The sequence below is a fragment of the Cavia porcellus genome, unplaced genomic scaffold (assembly GCF_034190915.1).
Source record: "Cavia porcellus strain 051 isolate PalLab524CR breed Dunkin Hartley unplaced genomic scaffold, mCavPor4.1 scaffold_2, whole genome shotgun sequence".
In the NCBI taxonomy this organism is placed as follows: Eukaryota; Metazoa; Chordata; class Mammalia; order Rodentia; family Caviidae; genus Cavia; species Cavia porcellus.
Genome location: NW_026947485.1, coordinates 8,366,434 through 8,389,002, shown reverse-complemented (window position 1 = coordinate 8,389,002; position 22,569 = coordinate 8,366,434). Strand labels below are relative to the sequence as shown.

General features: G+C 43.8%; 1 protein-coding gene across 7 annotated transcripts in view; it reads right to left on the bottom strand.

Moving 5' to 3' along the window:
* Nucleotides 1-22,569, bottom strand: part of Fam185a (family with sequence similarity 185 member A) — a 54,584-nt gene that overhangs the window by 24,453 nt on the left and 7,562 nt on the right. For 4 of the 7 annotated variants that reach the window (XM_063237699.1, XM_013152466.3, XM_013152467.3 and 1 more), the window contains exons 3-4: nt 13,290-13,382; nt 8,429-8,570 (exon numbers count right to left, since the gene is read on the bottom strand). In XM_063237699.1, the coding sequence (XP_063093769.1) occupies nt 8,429-8,570; nt 13,290-13,382 (235 nt within the window). Of the gene's footprint in view, nt 1-5,325; nt 5,555-8,428; nt 8,571-13,289; nt 13,383-18,587; nt 21,023-22,569 lie in introns of those variants that run through there. The other 3 variants (XR_010043673.1, XR_010043666.1, XM_013152465.3) reach the window with 3 other exon arrangements.

The window sequence follows — 22,569 nt, the reverse complement described above, 5'->3', positions numbered from 1 at the left end:
TAGGTTCCAAAACACTCTGGCTCCTGCCCCTCTGGTCCTCTCCAGTGCTTATTGAAGCCAGCTGCCATGCTATTGACTGCGCCATGGAAGAGGCCCCTCTGGCAGGAGGGCCTGGCCGGGAGGCTCAGAAAGGACCCCTGCCAACAGCCCCACGAGTACGCGCCGTAGGCAAGGCAGGCAGGGCAAGCAGATTTGCCCTGGCTGAATGTTCCTGTGAGCCCGCAGGCCTGGCTGCTGCCTGCCGACTGACTGCCTCGCCAGAGATGGGAGGCAGAGGGCCCGGCCGAGCCCAGCCCAGATTCCTGAGCCACTCTCTAAGACACTGTTTGTAACCGCCGTGCTCTGGGGCAATTTGTAGAAGAATAAGTAGCTAGTACAAATGTTGGCACCTGGAATGCAGCACTGTCATAATAATGTGGGATTAGTTTCAGAGCTTGGTAGGAGCAGAGGTTGCAGGGATTTTGAAGAGCACGTTTGAGAAAGCCTATGTTGCCCTGATCAGAGTGAGCAGAAATCTGGAGCTTCAGCAGGCTTCCCATGAGAATTCAAAAGCAGTGAAGAAAATGTTTTTGAAAACTGGAGGGAAAAAAATCCCTGTTAAGCAGAAGCAGAAACTGCAACACTATCCACTTTGGCGATGTGGAAAATGGAAATGTGCCTGGCACACAGAGCAACATGAGAATATTTCCAAGCAAAGTCCAAGTGTGGCAGGTGCTGGCTGTTAGTCTTTCCTTGCTGCCTAAGGTAAAATGCAAGGAGAGAGAGAGAGAGAGAGAGAGAGAGAGAGAGAGAGAGAGAGAGAGACAGACAGACAGACAGACAGACAGAGACAGAGAGAGAATATGACTAAAGCCAAAGGAAGGCCTGCTCACACAGAAAAAGCCTGGCTACAAAGTCATCTGATCTCCCAAGACAGCAACAGACACTGACGCTAAGAATGTTCCCATCAAACTCTGAACCCACGGCCCTGCGGGAACATGGCCTCAAAACGAGGCTGCAGGTGATGACCCTTTTGCCGAGACCCCAGAAAGGCAGCATCTCATAGTATTAACCAGTCACACATAGAGCTCTGTGGAAAGATGAAGGACATGCCTGACAGAGGCCCTCGGCTAAATGTGCCCCAGGAAGCTTGACTTTGCTGTACCTCGCATCTCTGCAGAATCCCACATTTTTGGAGAGTTTTGGGCATGGCTTTTATCTAATGGAATAAACTTGAAATCACAAGAAGCGGACCAAGTTTTGGGGAGCACTCTATCAGCAAACACATGGCCATCGTGGGTAGAGGACACGAGTGTGCAAAATGAAGAGACCACCATCGTAAAGCAAGACGCAGGCACAGGCTCCTCTGCATGCTGTGACACAGCCAGGGGCTCTCACCAAAGCACCAGCACAGTGCTGCGTAGGGCCTGTTACCAGAATCTGAGGGCAAATAAACCTCTGTACTTATAAAATACCCAAGCCCAGGTGTTTTGTTATAGCAACAGAAAACAGACAAACACATGAGACACAGACCATTCAGGAGCCATAGAACAAACAAAGCCTCAAGGGTATGTGCGGGGATGCACACATGAAACATTAATAATTGTAGGCTAACACCCTCAATGAATGGCATGAATCAAGAGCCAGAAATGTTCAGAGGAAAGGTATGAAAATGATTTGGCGTGAACAGGGAGAAAGGAGAGAGAGTATCATCTGAGCTTGGATGTGAAACATGGGCAAGGTTTGCATATGCTGAGAGGAAAAGGTTTTCTAGGAAAAAGAATGACACCAGCCGAGGCAGAAAGGCAGAATTATGTATACTGCTCTGAAGTCACACAGGTCAGGTAGGCTGGGCACTAGGAAGCCTGTGAGGACAGGAGTGACCTTTCTTGCTTAGTTTCACGTCTGGAGAGCTCAGCAAAGTACCCCATATGTGGTAAATGTTATTTTTTGGTAAATGAAAATGTTTTGAAAAGTGGATAAAGAACGGTCTGCGGTAGAACCAGAGGGCGCAGGCCTGCCGACTTCCCGACAGCAAAGGAACCCGGCGAGAGCTCTAGGATGGTGACCACACAGGAAAGTGGGTGACGCGGCTGCTCCCATAGCTCTGATTCTCTTCCCTGCCTCTACCTCTTGCATATCTACAGAAGGAGCAGGCCCCGATTTTTCTAATTTTAACTATTAATAAGGGCCTGTGATGCAATTTTACAGTTGTTTAGCTGATGACTTTAGGCATCTAGTCACATGGAAATAAAGCTTTATTTTCTTATATTGCATTCAATGAATACAGTAAAATTTATAATTTTTTAATGAAAATACGGTCTTTTGCAAAAAGCCAATCTTAGTGTTTATGATGAAAGTGATGAGGTTTCAAGAAAATAATGAGCTATGAAGCAAAAATGTAGGATCGCTAAGAAATGAGAACTAGCTCAGAGGAGCATGGGACCTACGGTTCCAGGCAACGTCTCTCTTCAGTGTTACAGTTCTACGGCAGGAAAAACAGAATGGAACAAAAACTATGCAAACAAGGAATGTTTGTAAATATAGTTATGAAGAATAGCTCAGAAGTTTTTGTCCATACTCAAAACAGTGAACAAAAATAAATTTTCGATTCATACCAAAATTTAGAAAAATCTCCACCCTAAACAGACACATCCTAAAATCATTAGAATGTACAAAATGGACTCTTGTCTCAAATGCTTTGTGGAGATAAAATACTTTAAAATAAACCAATCAGCAAAATGGGCATTATTAGCAAAAATTTCCTGTATTTTGGTTTTGCTTATTGCATCTTTAGTCACTGAAAATAACAAGCAAATCAACTACTGGAGAGAAGCAGACCTTAGTAAAGCTCCTGCCCAGTATGTTTGTAATAAGCGCCGTGCTGACACTACTCTCAAGCTATACAACTCGTCCTTAAATCCCAGTATTGGAGAAAATATATAGTTTTTCTTTTTTTGCAGCGCTTCATTTAGCAGAGTCAGAAGGGAAAAACAAGCAATTAGTTTAAAGATAAAAATATTGGTGTATTTTTCTTCAGTAAAAAAAATTTGGGCAGGAATAAACATGTCTCACAACCCAGAGCAATCAAATATCCTTAAAGCGCAAGTCTTTTTAAAATTTTTCTTAGTGTAGTGGATAGGAGGGAAGGCATTTGCCGCCTGCAAACCAGGAGATAAATACTAAGAGTCAGGAGACCAAACAGGATCCTACTCTGGAGTTAAATTAGGCAAGAAGGGATAGGTCAGTGGAAAGCTCGAGAGAAGGTGGGGGTGCTTCAGCTGGATACCGAAAGAGTACTAGAGGAGGAGACGGTTTTTAAAAGCTGAAAAAAGCATTTCAAGCAGAAAATGAACAGCATTAACACTGTGATCAAAGGCTCTAGCCAAGAGCTGACAGGTATTAAGTAGATTATGAACATGTGTAGGAAGAACAAGAAATTATGTTGTTTGGGAAAACAAGGCGAAGGCTGGAAGGCGGCAGGCAGGCGGGTCGCTGAGGCTGAGCAAGGGGTCTGGGTAAGGCATGCACATCCCGTGTGCATCTCTGATCGGCTACGACAGCAGGCGAGGAGGAGGGATTTGAAGTCAGCATGGGAGGAAAGTCAGTGCTGGAGCTGAGCAAGAGGTGACGGGGGTCTAGAGCCGAAGAGGAGAATCCAGGAGGAAAGAGATGCGGCAGGAAGAGGAAGTATCTGGGTGAGAGATAAAACCTGCCTGAGCTTACCGACTGAGGCGATGCAGGAGGTGAGGGAGAGGAATTCAGGGCGATGCCCAGACCGACAGCACGGGGCTGGGACGCCGTGACAGGAGCCCTGCTGGCGGAATAAAGGACAGCGCAGGTGCATGGGGCTGGGAGCTGGCAATGCTGCTCGCCGTGCCGGGGAAGATGCACATGGCCGAGTTAGAAGTCACGGCTAGAGAGGAAGGTTGGAATCACCCAGGAACACAAGTGCTAAGACTCCACGTGTGTAAGATGCCCGAGGAAAAAGACGTGTGAGGCCTTGGGGTCAATCCGTGGCATGGGAAAATCAGGAGGGACGGAAAGGAGGGAGGGAGGAAGTGGGAGGAGAGGAGAGGAGTGAGAAAAGGCGGACAGAGAGGTGTGTGGGGAAGCAGTTACACAGAGGAGGCACGAGAGCGACTGCGGGCCCGCTAACGTGCGTGTGCTTTCACCTCCCTCAGCACACACTAATCCGCACGGATCTCAGTCTCTGTCCTCAGGAAGCCACCTGAGGACAGCCTGGGTAAGGCTTCCGTCGCCTACACACTGTAGTTTCTAAACCTCTGCCTGGTCCTCTGGGCACTCCCTGCTTCCCAGAGGAGCCCTAGAAGCCACAGGAAGAAGGTGGCACATGACCTTCAGGGAAGGAGCTGAGTGGATGTCGCCAGGGGGCTGAGCTGAGGATAGGCACTGATACAAACCAACACGCAACCTGTCAGTGCCGGCACCCACACAAGGGAGGGTGTCTGGTCCTGAGAGGAACAGACAAGGAGGGATTTCGTGCTGTCTTTTCTTCATGGAAGCCATACACGTACAGTAAGAGTGCTGCTTTTCTGCAGAGTCTAGTCCCCAAATGCCTGCACTGAGCTGAGCCTAAGTACTCTATGAAACATCTGCATTTTGCGCCAAATGTCAGAAGGCCGAGGGCAGCAATCAATGGGCCTGACATTCAAGGACACCGCAACACAGAACGCAGTGATGTGCATGCCTCGGAGTGATGGTGGCATTTCCCGTTGCGATCATCTGTGGACCCAAAAGCAACTGAACACTATTTAACTGTCCCTCCCCTAAAGTGGAGAAACCAGGACCAAGTACCTGCTGTTCCAATAATTAACTTGCAGTTGTGAGTAAACGATTAGGTGCTTCTAAGCCTTGCTGTCCTCCGTTAGTGAAAGGCTGGGCTAACTTAGGCACTTGTGACTGGTCTGCGTCCAGTGGCCACCCAGCTACTGGTGCTAGGGCTCTGCATTCATATACTTACAAATCTATGAGAAAACACTTGCCATTCATATAAAAATGGCTTTTTACATTTATGTTGGATTTTTCCAGCTCTAGCCGGGAAAAAAATAGTTTTAAGACTTGATTAAGAAAAAAAGAGCCAAACTAAATAAATCCTGCACAGGCAGGACTTACAATGAGTATATTCTCCAAGTTGGTTTTCTGCAAGCCAGACATTTAGAAGGAGCAACGTCTTTTCCATAAAACAAGTTTTAAGTTGCCAAGCCAGCCTGTTTAAATATACCCAGCTTGTGTCACCATCAGTGCTGAGAACAGAGAATTCACTGAAATACACGCTCACAGGGCCGGCTTGGGGTCCCTGGAGACAAGCCCTTCCCTACTAACCTGAGGAGCTGCACACGGGGCTTCCTTTCACCTCTAGTGTCCAACGTCACCTCTGATGTGGAGCCGAAACCTTGCCTGCTCTTTTGCACCACCCGAGGCCCCAATTCCAGGCTTCACTAGTAGCACTTTCGCATCCTCCCTTAGGGCAAGAGCACAGAGCTGACCAGCAGGAAGTTCTTCCACAGCGCAGCTGTCCCATTGTCCTGCCTCACGCCTGCTCGTGTTGTGCCTGCATCAGAAACAGCGCTGGGAGAGATGGCTGCACGTGGGCTGCACTGAGGCAGGGCCAGCGACAGCCAAGGAGAGGAGCTGGGGGCAGTGGTGACCGAGGACGTAAGCAAGGGAGGCCAGGCAACCCTTTGGCCAGACTGTGCTCTGCAAGCACAGGTGTCATTGCCTGCTCAACTCTGCAAATCCAGCACGGTGTGTGGCCCACAGTGCGTCACTAAAAGAATGATAAATGTGACAGCACCAAGCCAAGAGCCGCCCTTCAGACCCCTTTGTCCCTGCAGGTTCTTTCCTTAGTGCTGGCTGGGACACGGCTGGCAGTGGCCCATTGTCTCCTAGGGTTGAAGAGCCATCTTGGCCCCAGATCATACTTCCTCCTGGGGGCTGTGGGCAAGTAAGGGGCTGGGGAGCTAAAATCCCAGCCTCCTCACCCCAAGCTGGTGAATCTGAGGGTCCTTTCTGCTCTGGACCTCCTTCTCGGGCTGGCTCCCCCCTTCACGGGGATGGCAGGGGTCCCAAGAGGTCTCCTTCCACAGAGTGCACTCTGTTGCCTGCCTCAGACCCGGGGCTCTCAGGGAAGCTCAACTGAGACAAGGCCAGAGGAGGACCTGCATTCACACACGCAGGGAAAGGTACTTGACTGCATTAAAGGTCAGCGAATATTAAAAGGCTCTACATAAACTGCTGAATAAATTCTTCCTTTTTTTTTTTTTTTTTTTGTCTTTTTCCTTTTTATCGGTACTGGGGATCAAACTCACGACCGCCTGCTTGCAAGGCAGGGCCTTATGCCACTGAGCTAAATCTCCAGCCCCTGAATAAATTCTTGATCCTAGCAATGTTTCTGTTTTAGCTGTGTTAAGGAGAACCTTGAGGAATATCTGTTTTATCATGTACCAAATTAGCGATAAGCTACCCCAAATCACTTCGGATCTGTCTTAAAAGAAAAGCTAAGACAGCAGATGTGCATGCAGTCAGTGTAAACACGGCACAGAGCAGTGCCCAGAACAGCGCAGCTTTTCCTCTGGGTGTCATGGATGTGTGATCCGAATAAGCATTGCTTTTCCTCTGAACGCCCCTCCATGGGTGAGGTATGGGACTTTTAATCACAGCTAATACAAAAAGTTAACATACAGCTAATTTTAAAAATATGAGTTATAAATTACCCAGCCCACTTCATATACCACTGAATACAAAGTGAGTAAGATCTAATTTCCTGGTTACAACTCCACTTGGACTCAAGCTGTTTTGGGCATAAATAACTCATCTTGCATGAACAGTTGTTAAGCATTAAATTGAGCCTGAAGAGTTATTCCAGATATATACGTACTCTTTGTTATACTTTTTTTTTTTAAGTAGAAAGTTCCTTGTCAACTTGCTGTAACAGCACAGTAAACATGCTAACCGCTCATGGAGGTTTAGGGCTAGAAAGTCCCCCACGCCAGCCATGTAAGGCTCTGGAAGGTGGTTGGATTGTGGGGTACCGGCCTCCCCAGTGGACCAATGCATCCATCTCCTGCCGAGTTCAGAGCTAACCTGCCGTTAGGAGGTGGGGCGTGGTTGGAGTGGGTCCCTGGACAGACCTGTGGGCGCAGCTCCCTGCCTGGCTCTGCCCTCTGCATGGGGCTTCTCAGCAGCTACACAGGAGCAGGCGCAAGTGGCTGTCATCTGACCAGGCCCTCCTCCCACCTCACCCTTTTGGCTCTGGAGCCAGCCCACCATTCAGCAAACCCCATGAGCCAAAATCAGTCCCTCTTCCTCTAAACTGTGCATGCTGGGTATTTTTGTCCCAGTGATCAGAAAGTAACTAAGCCACCGTGCTTTCTAACATCTCCCAACAATGTGTGCCCACTGCTTACATCTGGGGGTTGCTCAAGTATATTGATAAGCTTTACTACAGAAGTGAAATGAGTGGGCCACAGATGGAAAGGTCAAGTCTGTCCTTCCTGGAATATAGACAGGAGGTGTTTGGCAGAAAGGCATTGACTACAATTCTTCCCAGGATAAGTGATTCTTAATTCTGTGTGAATATATTTAGAAAACACAGCTCCATCTGCATCATCTGCTCCAGTGAAGTTTGTTTGTTTATTTGTTTGTTTGTTTGAGACAGGGTCTTGCTATATATTTTAGGCTGGTTTAGAACTCACTATGCGACTCAAAGTGGCTTTGAATTCCCAGCGATCCTCCTAGATCCTCCTGCCTCAGCCTCCTGAGTACTGGGATTACAGGCCTGCGCCACCACGCCCGGCTGCTCTGTGGAAATGTAAGCAGCAGGCTGAGTGACCCTGAACACAGCAAATCCTCACTACAACAGTGCATAATATTGCTTGTCTGCAGACATGTGTCTTGGAAATCACAAGAGGATGCTTCCTCAAAAAAAAAAAAAAAGAAAGAAAAAAGAAAACAAAACTGAAAATGGCGGCTGCTAAGAGGACCTGTTGCCAGTAAAAATGCATTTAAACCAAAATTAGTATCACTGAGTTGATATAATCAGGTTCCACGGAAATGCCTCGTCAATTCAACCTTTAACTTTCCTCTGGTAACCCCAAGAGCACCTACCCAACACCCACCTGTGACACTGCTTTTATTCCCTCTGCCATGTAGATTTCCTCACTCTTCCCTTCCGGTAAGGACACTCATTCAAAAATCAGAATGACTATTAGCTTCATATACCACAGCATAAACTTTCTTTTCAAAATAAAATAAATTAGTTGATGAGTCATTTTATTTTCATATTTTAGCCATTTACATGACTAGTCTGCAATTAATTATTTAGAAGGCCAGTTCCTGACCCTTCAACTATAGGCATCTCTTAAAATGTATGCTACGTGGAAAGTCTGAGGGTATTAGGTCTGTTTGTTTTTTTGTTTTTACTTACCATGAACACTTCCTAAAGTAATATCCCCAGCCATGGAAGACAGGGATGACGATTCTGTGTAAAGATACTTGGCTTTCAGCAACCCATCTTCAGTAGATATGTTAACACAGCTTCCCTGCAGTTTGTCTATGGTGACAGACTGCTAACAGAAAGACTCTAATCAGTTCATTATAAAGTAATGGCCAGAAAAAAGCTAAAAAGATAACTATGGAATTAGCGGCAATTATGTAACCTATTACCTACTATATAATCTCTGTGTGGGTTCTGGTGACCCAGATCTAACTACAGGGTCCCGAGCAACATGCAAACATGAATTCTCTACAGATTGTGAAGCCGACCCAATATATATCTCCCATTTCTTTGGGTCTTCTGTAGTTTCTCTTAATAGCATTTTATATTTTCTATTTAGAATTCTTTATCTTTTGCTAGATTTATTCTGACTTGATGTTTTTTAAAGTGCTAAAAAGTAACTTTTAAAATTTCATTTTTACCTTCATTAACTTATCCATGGCCTCCGGTTCCAGGCTGAATAGCGGCTAAAGATGGAACCGCAGTCCTTCTTATCTCGCCCTGGTTCTCCCAGGGAAAGCGACGTACTGTAATAGTTAGCATGGTGTTTGCTGTAGAACTGCCCGCGTGCTTTCCCTATATGTTAATAGACTGTATTTCTAGGATGCTTCCTCTTTACATTTAGCAAGGCACTGCCTCTCTGGGGAACACATTAGAAGGAATTTTATATTTATCTTTAAATTTCCCTAAGAAAATTCAGTATGCATTTATGTCTCAAGTATTGCTCACATTGTAAAATGTAGTTAAGGATTCAAAATCATCATCACTACAAATTTAAGTGTTAATATAAAATCGTTGACAGAAAAGTGGAATTGCCAGGAAGGCTTACCAGTTTTGCCCCAGAGACAACTTTAAGCAGTATGCTGAGGTGTTTAGAGACAAAGCATCACTGTTAACATGCTGGTATCAGTTCTCATCACTCATAACGGACTTCAAACATCACAAGCTCAGGGCCAGGGATTCAGCTCAGTGGCACAAGCGCCCGCCTGGCAAGTGTACAGGCGTGAGTTTGATCCCAGGATCAAAAAAAAAAAAAAGAAGAGTTCAAAATGTTGTCTAACAAAATTTGGGTTTCAAGAATACTAAAATAATCCCAGCACTCGGGAGGCTGAGGTGGGAGGATCGTTGCAAGTTCGAGACCAGCCTGGGCTACAAAGTGAGCTCAAGGCCAGCTTGAACTGCATAGTGAGACCCTGTCTCAAAAAAGACAAAAAAAAAAAGAATACTAAAATATTAGAGGACAAATAAAAGTACACACAAAAGTAAGAAAAGTGCCCAGAGGGCTGTGCGGGAAATAACTGATCATTTCTTTCCCTTCTGGATTGACACTACAATGGCTTTCTTTTTTTTAATGAACAAGCACGAATATTTTATGTACACACACTTGCTTCTTAACTACTACAGTTTCTTTTAAGCTAGTTATGGATGGACAGGAATATTTACTTTAAATCTACTTTCAATAAATCTGTCAAAGAAAGAAGAAATTTTACCTACAACCAGAATTGTGAGAATGTTTTTCTCTTTCTTCAGCTCTACAGTAAAGGTATAAAATCCCTAAAACAATAACTTTAGCTACAGCTTCTTCATGAAAAGTTGACTTTTGTGGTTTGAGTTCTTCCACAATACATGCAACAAACTGAGCACACCCTGGCTCTTTATACACAGTGAGACTTTTTTAGGGGTCACTAAAAGATAAATTGTGAACGAATATTTGAAACCACTGAACTGGCAATGGGGAACTTCTGATTAGACTCCCCACTAACAAGGCCTTCAAAATGCTCCGAGTATCTGGAAAATGCCAAGGATTTACACAACTCATTAAACATTAAATACTGTGTTCTCCAGGAAGCTAGAAAAATATCCTGCCACCAAAGCAGATGAAACAACAATCACACAACACCATGGAGTTACTTTACCCAGTCATTCCATAACATTTAAAAGAAATCTGAAATTCACTGAGGTCACTTATAAAAAAACTGGATCGATACTAACTAGGGTAATTAAACTTAGGATGGCACAGTTTAAGCAAAATCCTGAGGCTCTGATTCACAGTCCTTAATGGAAAAGAGTCTCATAGACAGACTTTATCCGACGATGGCACAAAGCAGAGATCCAAAACTTTCCTGACAGAACTAGTACGATGCATTTTCTTTTCTACATAAGCAGAAAAAATTTCTAAGTTTACTATAAACATGTAAAATATAGTTACTAAAAAACTCAAATGTTTTAAGGAAATAGTGGCTTCTCCGGCCCACAGTGAGAAAGGAAAACAGAACTACACCCTCAGTTCACCTGATTAGTTAGATGAAGTGGATTTCTGAAAGGACAAAAGAAAGAAAGAGAAATGCATCTCTATATTCTCTGTTAAACCGTAAACTAAGTCTAGGATACTGGATCAGGGCACAATTGAAAAGCAGCCAGTACCGACGATGCTCCGGCTCCTAGCGCTCCCTACTCTTCACAGCCGTGTTGAGTAAGCACAGCAGACCCCGCCGTCTGTTCCCTGACTGCCTCTCGGCTCTTTCCTGCAGTTTCCTCGCTCTCCTTCATCATCATTACGGTAAGCACCGCATGAGCTGGATAAAAACGTACAGTGACTATCTAAAAATTTTAAAACCAGTACAGTAAGAGACAGACTGCCTGAACTGCTCTCCCTCAAAACTCATTTCCGACACCCCTCGCCCGCTGTCCTTGCCGCTTTCCGCAGCAGCTCGGGCATCGTCCTTCGCGAGTGTCTTTAGTCGCGCTGTCCTGGCTGCCTCAGTGTCCTGATAGGCTCAAAGCGTTTGCCTTCTGTGGTCATTTTAATTCAGCGGAAGAGCAGGCGTCACACAGTGCTAGATCCTGGGAAGAATTAGGTGGGCGAGGACGCGCTGTGACGTCTTTCTGGGACTGCCTTTCTGGGACGGCCCTCAGCAGCTGCACTGGTAAAGACACCCACAGAGCTTGGGGGGAGGGTATTTTGCAGGGCGTATTAGCAATGTGTCTTTTACCATAATACGATTTTTAAGATTTGGTCACACTTTAGGGGCTGGGGATTTAGCTCAGCGGCATAAGCACCTGCCTTGCAAGCAGGCGGTCGTGAGTTCGATCCCTGGTACCGATAAAAATGAAAAAGACAAAAAAAAAAAAAAAAAAAAAAAAAAAAGATTTGGTCACACTTCGTATTAGACATTGCCAGACACTGAAGTGCTCTCCCTGCACCGAGTTATTTAATGTTCACGACAGCGCTCTAGTTAGGCCCATTACTCTAACCCTGTACTTCAGAAAGTGGGGACACACAAAGGTGAAGTGAGGCGCCAGAAGATGAGGGCAGGGAAGCCAATGGCACTCACACAGGTCCTGGGTCCCCACTGTGTGCTCTTAACCAGTCCACTATGGGCCTCTCAGCTGCCCAGACATATTTCCATGGATGACATAGGTTAAAAGTTCATAGATTTCATTTTACATACAATAAAAATACAAAAAAACTAGACTGCCTTGAGCACATCACAAAATTCAGTCTGGCAAGGAACAAATGATACAATAGGAAGCAGAACATAAATATGCAGTAAGCCATGGAAGTCAGGACAGATAACTAATGAGGGGCTAAATTACTCTAAATGGAAAATAACCAAGAGATGATTTACATTTTGATGCTTGTGCGGGGGATTTAGCTCAGTGGCACAAGCACCTGCCTGGCAAGCGCAAAGTCATGAGTTTAATCCCTGGTACCAAAACAAAACAAAACAAAACCACTCTGATGCTTGCATGTGAGCATAAATCTGTAATGCCGTATTCTGGTAACTTAGGATCATTTCAAGTAACATCAGCCATCAACTAACACACAGAGCTTGAAGGAGCCACCAACTCGTCCCTTCCCCTCGTATACCTCAAAGTGCCCAGCGCTCTGACCAATGAAGCACAAGGCCACCTCAAGGAGCTGTCACCCATGGCCAGGCCACCTTTGCATATCTTCCTAGGTTAGCTTAGAGGCTGCTTAAACATTGGGACTGAAATGAAACAGCTCCCAAGTTCTGAGAGAAAGAAGATGGAAAATAAAATGACCACAGTAGAAACAATGCTATAAAGTGTCTTATTTAATCATGCCAGCAATACCTAAGCATGAGACATGATTAATCTCTAAGGTGAGCATGAAATTTAGCAACTTTATAACCAAAGTGCCTTGGTAAAAACAAAAGATTTAGGTTCGTCTTAAACATTTAAAACACTACAGATCACGTTCAAAAAAGAACTATGATGATTTATATTTCTAAAATTATACTTTTAATATGATGCTAAATCATAGGAAGCAAAAACTGACATAAAAATACAAACTTTGCTCCCATAACTACCAAATTCCCTATAATTACAAAAAAAGCTTTTGGGGAGCAGTAAAGCTGTCAACAGGTGCCACCTTGTGGACAACACTACAGAAAACACGGGCCAAAACTTAAGTGTTTAAAGGTGCAGTAAACAGGTCTTGGAAAATACCGCACTCAAGTTAACCTATCACAAAGGAAAAAACAATCTTGATACTGGGGATATTTCTTCATGAGATATTTAAAACTATGATCAAAATAAAAATTCCTTTAGAATTCAAATTAAATATTTAGATTTTTTTAACTAATTCTAAATAAGGATCTAAGTAACTGTCAAAATCATAAACTGCATAACATTTAACCACCTCAACTCCAAATTTGAATTTACTAATGACCCAAAATGCATTGAAAAAAATATTACACCACCAACTTTAGAGAAGCCTTCCCCTTTTTGGCTAAAATTTCAATTACTAAGAAAGCTTCAGTCTTACACTTTTACTTGATGTGTGAATATTTATGTTTCCGTATACTGTCCCCATGCAGGTCACGCTGCCTCCTTTCGTCTGAATGTGCAATTTTTGACTCTGAAAAAAAACAAAAACAAAAAATATATGTTGAGAAAAAGCATGTTTGATTTGTACTAATGAAGCACTTTCCATATTTCTTTTTTAGTAATACAAATTATTAGCAAAAGAAGAGTCAGAAATGAAATAAAAATTCACTGTTTGGAATCGTAACATCAACTAGAGAGAACTATCCACTGCTGTTAAAGGGGTAAAATAACCTGCACCCAAAGGGGAAAACGCGATATCTGAATATTCCTGGAGCTTCGTGGCATGGCGAACAGCTTCGTGTCCATGAGAAACATGAGCCGAAGTCAGGTTATCTTTAAAATACTCTTTACCGTGGAAGTGCTCAAGTCAAAGGCCACCGTGGGCAGCTATGGAAAGGCTATGGAAAGGCCAACGCTACTGAGGACAACACTGACCACTATTAGCAGTGACAATGGCTCTCACTCGGCAGTTTCTTACACCAGAGATGACGTCATCTACTTCGCAGCAAATACATCATTTGATCCTCACCACAGCCCAAAGAGGTGGGTGTATTTTTCCTGTTTGACACAGGAAGAAAGCTAAGACTCAGAAATGTTAAATTATCAGGGTAGCACGGTTAGGAAGCAACAAGATCTAAACCAACAAGGAGAATCCAGCCCTGTGAGCCTCCAAAGCCTACACTGTGCATTCTGAGGTTCTCTGGAAGGGGGCCAGGGCCTTCACACTGAGCTACAACCCCATCCTGGTTTTTACTTTTAATTTTGAGATAGTGTTTCCCTAAATCACTCAGCCACCCCACCTAGCCTCAAACTTGGTGTCCTCCTGCTTCAGCCTCCCAGAGTGCTAAGATAACAGGTATGCATCACAGTGCCTGCCTCACAGCCCACACTCAGCTCTGAGATGTGAAACGGGACAGATGTCCACTAGGCACCAGCACAGCTACCCCTTCCAGCACAGCACACCCAGAAGATAAAACTGAGGGTGCCCCAAACACCACACTGCAGTCACATGCCAGGCAGCCCCCTGACGACCAAAAGCTGTATGTGTGGATTCACACTCGCGGGCGTGGCAGACCCCATATCAGGGCCCCAAACTCCTTTCCCCACAGTGGACACATGCAATGGCCTCCATGAGCAGGCGCTGGGGCTCTGGGAATGGGGCGCCTCCTCCGGCCCACCGCTGGCAGGGCTGAGGTGCAGAGAACGGGAGGACCAGGGAGGATGGCCACCTTCACATGTCATCCCGTGCGCCCCCGGACACACACAGGGCACTGTGGCTGCACAGGAGCCATGTGGCATCTGGCCTGAGTCGCTCCTGCATGGCTCTGTTGCAAGACCGGGACAGGAAGATGCAGGACGCCGGTCCAGTGCCCGCCTGCAGGAGACCAGCCTGACCCTGGGAGACTACATCAGCGGGCCGCGTTGCTTCTGGTGCTTCCCTGATGGAGGGAAATGGTAGAACTTCCCGCAAAATAGCCCAGGAATCGATTTCAAAGTAAGTCTGTGAGAGGAGCAAAATGAACCACTCCTTTAAAAACCTGTTCCTCAAAGGATTTCGTTGTGGCATGGCGAACAGCTTCCATGAGAAACATGAGCCGAAGTCGGGTTATATTTAAAACACTCTTTACCGGGCAATCATTCACTTTTGAAAAATCTATTTCCAAATGACTCTTTTTTTTTTTGTACCAGGAATCAAACTCCTGACATCGTGCTTGCCAGGCAGGTGCTGCTCCACTGAATTATATCCCCAGCCTCAAATCCATTATTCCTAACTGATCTTTACCCAAATTGCTAGAGTCTATTGTACGGGATATTGCAACCAAACACATGTACTTTTCCTAAGGAGACAACTGTTACATTATCCAGGCTGGAAAATACTGAGCTGTTATTTAAAGTTCAACTAATTCCCAATAGATGTGAAAATTTAAAACATAAGTAAGACCAAAGACACACATGAATGTTTAAATAAATTATAACTCATTTAGAAAATTGTACTGCATTTTAAAAAATGCAAATACGAGGCAGTCATGAGCTAGTGGTCTACAGCCTCAATGTGTACTGATCTTGTCCCCTAAGGATGCTGAATTAATACGGTGTCACCATTCTGCTTAGGCCAGAAAGACCCAAGGTCAAATTTTGGCTTAATTTTTTAGCTGTGAACTGAAGTGAGTTCCTCAGTCTCCTGCTGCCACCTAGTTGCTGATGAAACGAAGAAGCTTTCAGAATTAGAGCTGTGATTCCAGGCACACAACAAGGAGTTAATTAACAACAACTGCTATAAAATGTTATTAGATAGATTAATTCCACAGAGCGTAAAGGCTTAAAATTCAGGAAGGAGGAGCTACTTAGCAGGTAGCTACCAATGCAAGATAATGATACTATAGCGTATTTAAAATTAAAACCAGGTGTTTTACCAAAGTATTCTGATTTGTTAATTTAAGCCAACCAAATCCCAAGATCTCAAGAATAATCCTCATACTCTAAGTACAACATTAGAACCCATGGACTCAGTTTAGTTCTTGAATTTCTTTTTTGAGCTATTTTATTTTTTAAGACTGATACTTAATAAATCCTAAAGAACATGTAGAAAATACACTTACTTTTAAAAAACAAATTTAAACTCACTCTATCTTGAAATCACTGTGGCAGTACACTGAAGTCTTTTAAAAATTTAAAATGCATTATGGGATAATAGTATTCTTATTTTTCATATATCTTACAACATTTTGCTATTTCATTCTCCTAGGAGTTATTGCATATTCATCAATTATTCTCAGTTATGCTAAAAACATAAATGATGAGCTTGCCTAAAACAGGTGATTGTGTCCTCTGAGGACATTAGGTGATTCTGGGGACAGTATATTTTTTGTCTTGATTTTCTTCTCTTATTGCTGAGACAAAACACCAGATGTACAGAATGAAGGAAGGAAAAGTTGATATAGCTTGTAGTTTGTGGAGGTTTCAGTCCACAATCGGCTGGCGCCAAGGCAGGGTGGTAGTTACTGTTAATTACCAGTTGTCTTCTAGTGAAATTCTGTGTTGCTTACATTGTTCTGTTCTGATCTGCTTTGCTATGTCCTGTTTTGTCTTAATCTCTTAAAAAAAAAAAAAGAAAGAAACCCACCCCGTGACTGCATGAGACTCAACCCATAACACTTTTCACGATGAAGGAGCATTCTAGTGGCATCTCTAGAGGCCACAGATGGTACTGGCCATCCTGCACAATGCACAACAGCACCCTCACTCAACTCCAAGAAGGATTATCTGACCCAAAAACGTCACTTGTGCCAACACTGAAAAACCATTTTTTGTTTTTATGACTATAATGGCAAAAAAGAAGCTAACAAAGATTTTTCAGAATTATCAGATGAGTAAAAAGGATGCTAAGAAATAAGAGAACACCACTCTGAATTCAATTTTAATTGTGAAACTAGAAATTCTACCCTCTGAGGACAACATTCTTTATTAATTCTCTGAACCCTAATCATCAGTGAGTGATGCTTACATATAAACAAAAAATATATAAATATATATGGACAAAATATATATTATATATGGCAAAAAGTATGTATATATATAGTAAAATACATATATACACACACACACATATATATATGCAAAAAGGCATCCCTATCCAGTTAGTCAAGACAAGAACCTAAACCAACCAATTTTACTTAAAATATGTATAAAGGTATTCTTAATCTTTTATGATACTTATGCAACTAAAATTATTTAAAATGACTGATAGATGCTGAACGCAGGTATTCAAATAAATATGGGTAAAACTAATAATTTAAAAGGAAAAGCATCCAATTAGTATTCTAATCATTGTTTATAAATATCAAAGTATTTTCCAAATATGAAGCAAAAAACCACTTCCTTCTCTCTAACAATTAGTTGCAATCAAAGTTTGCAGAAGTACTGCATATTGACCATGGTAGCTAGAACTAGAGCAACAACCAGTTACCTGTCAGCGATATATTTCTTTTTTTTTTTTTTTTTAAATTTTATTTAAGGAGAAAAGAAAAAAAAGCAGGGAAAGGGTACAAGTTATACAGATTTACAGAAAAAAAATGAACAGTAGGAAATCACTAGTTAATGGATTACATATTGTCATCTTAGAAATAATTGTTCAAGTCACAAAATTAAAGCTTGTAAAGTGGACATTCCATCAATGATACTGCAAACAGTTCTGTTCATTGATCCAATAAAACTCTGTGATATCATTTTCTATCTTATACACTTAAATATACATGCAGTTATGTAGTTTAGAGCACTTTCTTTTCCTCTATTTTGTACCATGACTATTACACATTTTGGGTTTCATTGCTCCCACGGTTCTTATTACTTTTTTGGAAGAGAGTAAAACCAAATGTGACATAACAAAACAGAATCGGTCAAGTCAAAAGGGTGGACATAATAGATAATGTAAAAACATAATACAAGATGATCAACAATGGTTACCATAATGTCTCCCGCTATCTCTAATAGAATTGCCTATATCATTAGTTATAATACAATTGAACAAAACAGTAAAGAATAAAACCGACAAAACCAAAACATTGGAGACATTGTAGGTCTTCAAAAGTAGATAAAAGTCAACAAGAATGGGCGTCATAATGAATCTCATTATCTTCACAGCTGATGCCTAAACTTTCGAACCTGATACTATCCAGCAAAACAGAATAGGGGAACATCAGTTAAAAACCAGATGGTGAGAGTAATACAGGGCTTTAAATCAAGGTAATGAAAAGTCAAAGTGGGTTACTATAATATATCCTGCTATTTTTTTTCCTTTAATTAAAAGGATAAAGATAAAAAAGTAAATAATGGAGTGGAGATTGAGATAAAAGAGGGCATAACAACGAAACAGCGCAGATCAAAACATAACCATTTAAGCAGAAGTGTTTCACCACCAGATAATCCTAACCTAAAAGTAGTTACCATATTGTTTCTTTCTTTGAAATCCTTGAGTACAACTTCGTATACTGTAGCATTAAGTATATCAAAACAACGTAAAACCATTCAAGAGAATGACAGCATTACAGAGTATTTAGAATCGACTAACAGAAAATGAACAATGGTTTCTGTATAATCTCCTTGTCTTTAAAAGGTTTTTGCTTATACTATTGTACATAATAAAATCCAATAAGATACAGCCTATTTAGACCATTGGAGACAGAAGGACAAAAGCTAGATGAGACTTCAAAACAAGATGATACTAAATCAGTATTACCTATTAAGATGTCATTTTCTCCAAAATAGCTGTTCCTATCATCCAATCTTCTCTGCCTCATTTCTGTTAAGCTCTTTTTCTGTCAGTAGCTGTCAGTTTGTCTTCTTTATTTTGTTCTCTGCTCCATTCGTTGTGGCCTCTCTGCCATTATTTCTGGATTCTTTGTATTTTTCTTTTTTTAGAATATCCTGCAATACTCTCTGTAGAGTTGAATTGGTGGTTGCAAATTCTCCCAGTTCCTCTTTATCCTGGAAGCACCTTGTTTTTCCATCAATTTCCAGGGACAGTTGTGCAGGATATCTCAATCTTGGCTGGAGATTATTATCTTTCAAAGCTTGAATTATTTCCCCCCACGCTCTTCGTGATTTGATGGTTTGTGCAGAGAAATCTGCTCTAATTCTGATGGGTGTTCCCTTGTAAGTGGTCTGTTTCTTGTCTCTTACAGCTTTTAATATTCTGTTCTTGTATTGAATTTCTGGAATTTTTATTATTATATGCCTGGGTGTTGCTCTGTTTGGGTTGTAGGTAGCTGGGGTCCTGTATGCCTCATACATCTGAGTATCTTTACCTTTTGCTAAATTAGGAAAATTCTCCTGGATTATTTCTGTGAGTAGCTTTTGTAGTTCACTTGTTTGTGTCCCTACTTCTTCTTTTATGTTCTTAATCCTTAAGTTATGGATCCTCTTATCATCTTCTTGTCTTTGTATTATTGCTGTTTGTTTCTTTGTTATTTTTAAGAAGTTTTTCATTTCATTCTCCCATATTACAAGTCTGCCCTCCGGTTCAGATAGTCTGTCCTTAGTTTCTTTCAAGCTGTTATGCCAGTCTTCTATAGACTTCTTAGTATCTTGGTAGTCCCTTTGAACCTGCTTCACGTATTCTATGCTTTCTCTGTTTTCTCCATCAAACAATTCTCCCCTTTTTTTCTGTTCTTCCATTCCACCACCTGTTTTTTCTTGGGTGGTACTTAGCATTTCTCTAACTATTCTGCATACTTCTAGCTTCAGGTCATTGATAATTTCATTCCTGAATTGGTCTATGAGGCTCTCTATATGGTGCCTTATGTGTATTGGTGCAGTGTCTGCTATTGCCTGTTTCTCAGAATTGGGGGCCGAGGAGCCTTTCTTGTTGCTGCCTCTTCCCATGCTGCCTCTTCTTCTCTGTTCCTTATATATGCAAGCTTATATAAGAGGCCCAGCTTCTCTCCCAGTTAGCCACAGCCTGATCGAATTGCGCCGGTTAGGTGTTCCCGCTCACCGCTGCGCACCAGGGAGTTACGGACCAGGCAGCCTACGCGTCTCCCCTCCCGGCCACCGTCAGGCTCTGGGATCTGGGTTGGGACAGTCTACCAGGTCCGCCGGCAGCGTCATGCAGGCCAGGCACTTTTCACCAATCCCGCCCGAGAGGGGGATGTGTGGCTGGAGTCGCCACCGCGCCCTGCTCCCGCAGGACTGCTCGGGCCCAGAAAGACCTCTGCTGGAGTCAAACTGTGGTAGAGTGTCAGTTTCTCTCACTCACCTCACCACAAGTCAGTGCACGCCTCCCTGCCGTTCGCAGATTGCTGTTCTCAGAGCTTCTGCACGTCTCTCTCCTTGCCGAGCCGCTGTAGAGGCAGCCAGCGGCCGCGCGGCGGGAAACCCAAATCGCAGCTTACAATGGCGCGGTTCCAGCCTCCACACCGAGGCTTTTTTGTTCCTGTTTTAGCACCAGGACTGCATTCTAAGTTGGCTTCTCTCAGCCCAGTTCGTTCCTGAGTCAGCAGAGCATATCTCCACCTGCTTATGTCTCCTTAGTCCGCACCATTCCTGGCTTCTGAGCCGAGTCTTTCAGAGAGCCGCCGGTAGTTGCTGTTATCTGTCCGCCATGTTCTCCCGGAAGTCCCTCAGCGATATATTTCAAATCACTGATACCAAGGCCAATCAAATTTTAAGAAAATTAAATATAAAAATATTAATTGGGGCTGGGGATTTAGCTCAGCGGCATAAGCGCCTGCCTTGCAAGCAGGCAGTCGTGAGTTCGATCCCTGGTACCGATAAAAATGAAAAAAATATATATATATTAATTATAAAATAAGATGAGCCAGGTATTGTGGTGATTAAAGCATCCAATGTTTTATACATATTTATAGTACATACTTCTCATTACTCCTTAATAAATGAAAGAAAAGCATTGTGAAAACTAAAATTTCTTTGACTAAGAGCTCAGAATATTTAGCACATACTCTGAGTTTCCCTGCACCTTTTGAAATAAAATTTAAAAGAAATATGAGGCAAAACTTTAAAGCTGCTCTGACAGCTGTACTTCAAAAGAACTGAGGCCAGGGTAAAAGCTCCGCAAAGCACTTCTTATAGATGAATGAATGAATGATAAGATTCTGAAAAAGTACCATCATCTATTTAGTTTAGCATCTTAATAAAGAGTTCACAGTTTAAGAGTTTTTAAAAATCAAAACAAAATTGGAACAATGGTCATTGTTGGGAGCCGCAGCCCCGAGCCCGGTCGCCTCACTTGGCGGACGTGCGGCCTGTGGTAAAGAGCAAAGCCTGGGGTAGATTACCCCTCCCATCGAATATGTTAGTTTCCTGCTTACCGCGTAAACAACCCGCTCAACAATATAGTCTGCCTGGCAACTGATGATGTTAGCCAATCAGCTTGCCTTGCTTACTTTAACATGATTGGACACTCTACCCGTATATATACCGGTGCCACCCCTGGGCGGAAGTAGAAGCCAGATAGAAGCCCGGAAGTAGAAGCCCAAAAGGAGCCGCGGAGAGCGGACCGGTAGAGGCTTTGGGGCAGACTGAAGCACAAAAGGAGCCGCGGGGAGCGGACCAGAGGAGGCTTCAGCTGGGAGAACCCAGGGCAGGCTGTACGGAGAAGGAAAATAAAAAGAAAAGGTTGTCCACTACCAGACTTTGTCGTGTGTCCTTCCTGCCGGCCGGGAGCGGACATCGACATTTGGAGGCCCGCCCGGGGACTGATCACCCCCGAGACGTGGAAGTGGACAACGCTCCAGTACAGAGCTGCGAGACAGGTGAGTTGGGGATAAGCCTGGGCTCTGGGTGGCGCGCACCTACAGGGCTTTTAGACTCCCCTCAGGCTCACGCGTAAGTGGCGGATTCCTTGGGCCTCACGCGGTGAGTAACATATTAAAAAATGGGAAACATGTTAGGTAGCGGCACTAAGAGCGAGGGTGGTTGTGGAGAAAGCTCTCAAGAGCTTACAAAAGTACGCAGGGTATCTGAGCAGGCCCAGTCGGGGAGCTCCCGAGAGGGGCCCGTCAAGGGGAACAAGGATGCTAAGGAGGAGGACGGGGCTCTAGCCTCGGAGTCGTCTGACTCCGAGGACGAGGGAAAGTTGAATGGCAAGGAGGCCAAAGAGACCAGCTGTCAGGAGCCTAAGTCGCTCAATAAGGAGTCGCAGGGTTCTTTTCCAGCGTTGCCCCTCGAATTGCGCTCTGCTCAACCTGGTCTGCGGAGGAGTAGAGAGCTCCTGAGCGCTCCCCGGCGCGAGAGGGAGGCGAAGCCTTCCGCCCCACCTTGGGGGCCGTTTCAGGAGGCGATTCCTCGCCACGAGGCGGCCGCCTGGGAGCTCTCTCCCCTTTCGCCAGAACAGGAAGTGATGCACGGGCCCCCATTTTCCGCCCAATCACGGCCGCTGTCTTATGCTCCGCCGCCGGCGGGTCGGTATTTTTACAGGCGGCTTTGGCAGGGGGGACGCTTGTCTCATGAGGTACATCCACCTGGGATAGATAGTGGCCCCTACGGGATATTTCCTGTACAAGTAGCTATGGGCCAGGGACACAATGTATGGGAGCCTTTTGAGATAAAGCAGATTAGAGAACTTAAAAATGCAGTTACAACCTTTGGGCCGACTGCGCCTTACACCATTGCCATGCTGGAGAATCTGTCTTCTGGGCCCCTCACCCCCGCGGACTGGATTCAGCTGGCAAAGGCCTGTCTGCCCTCGGGCAGTTACCTGG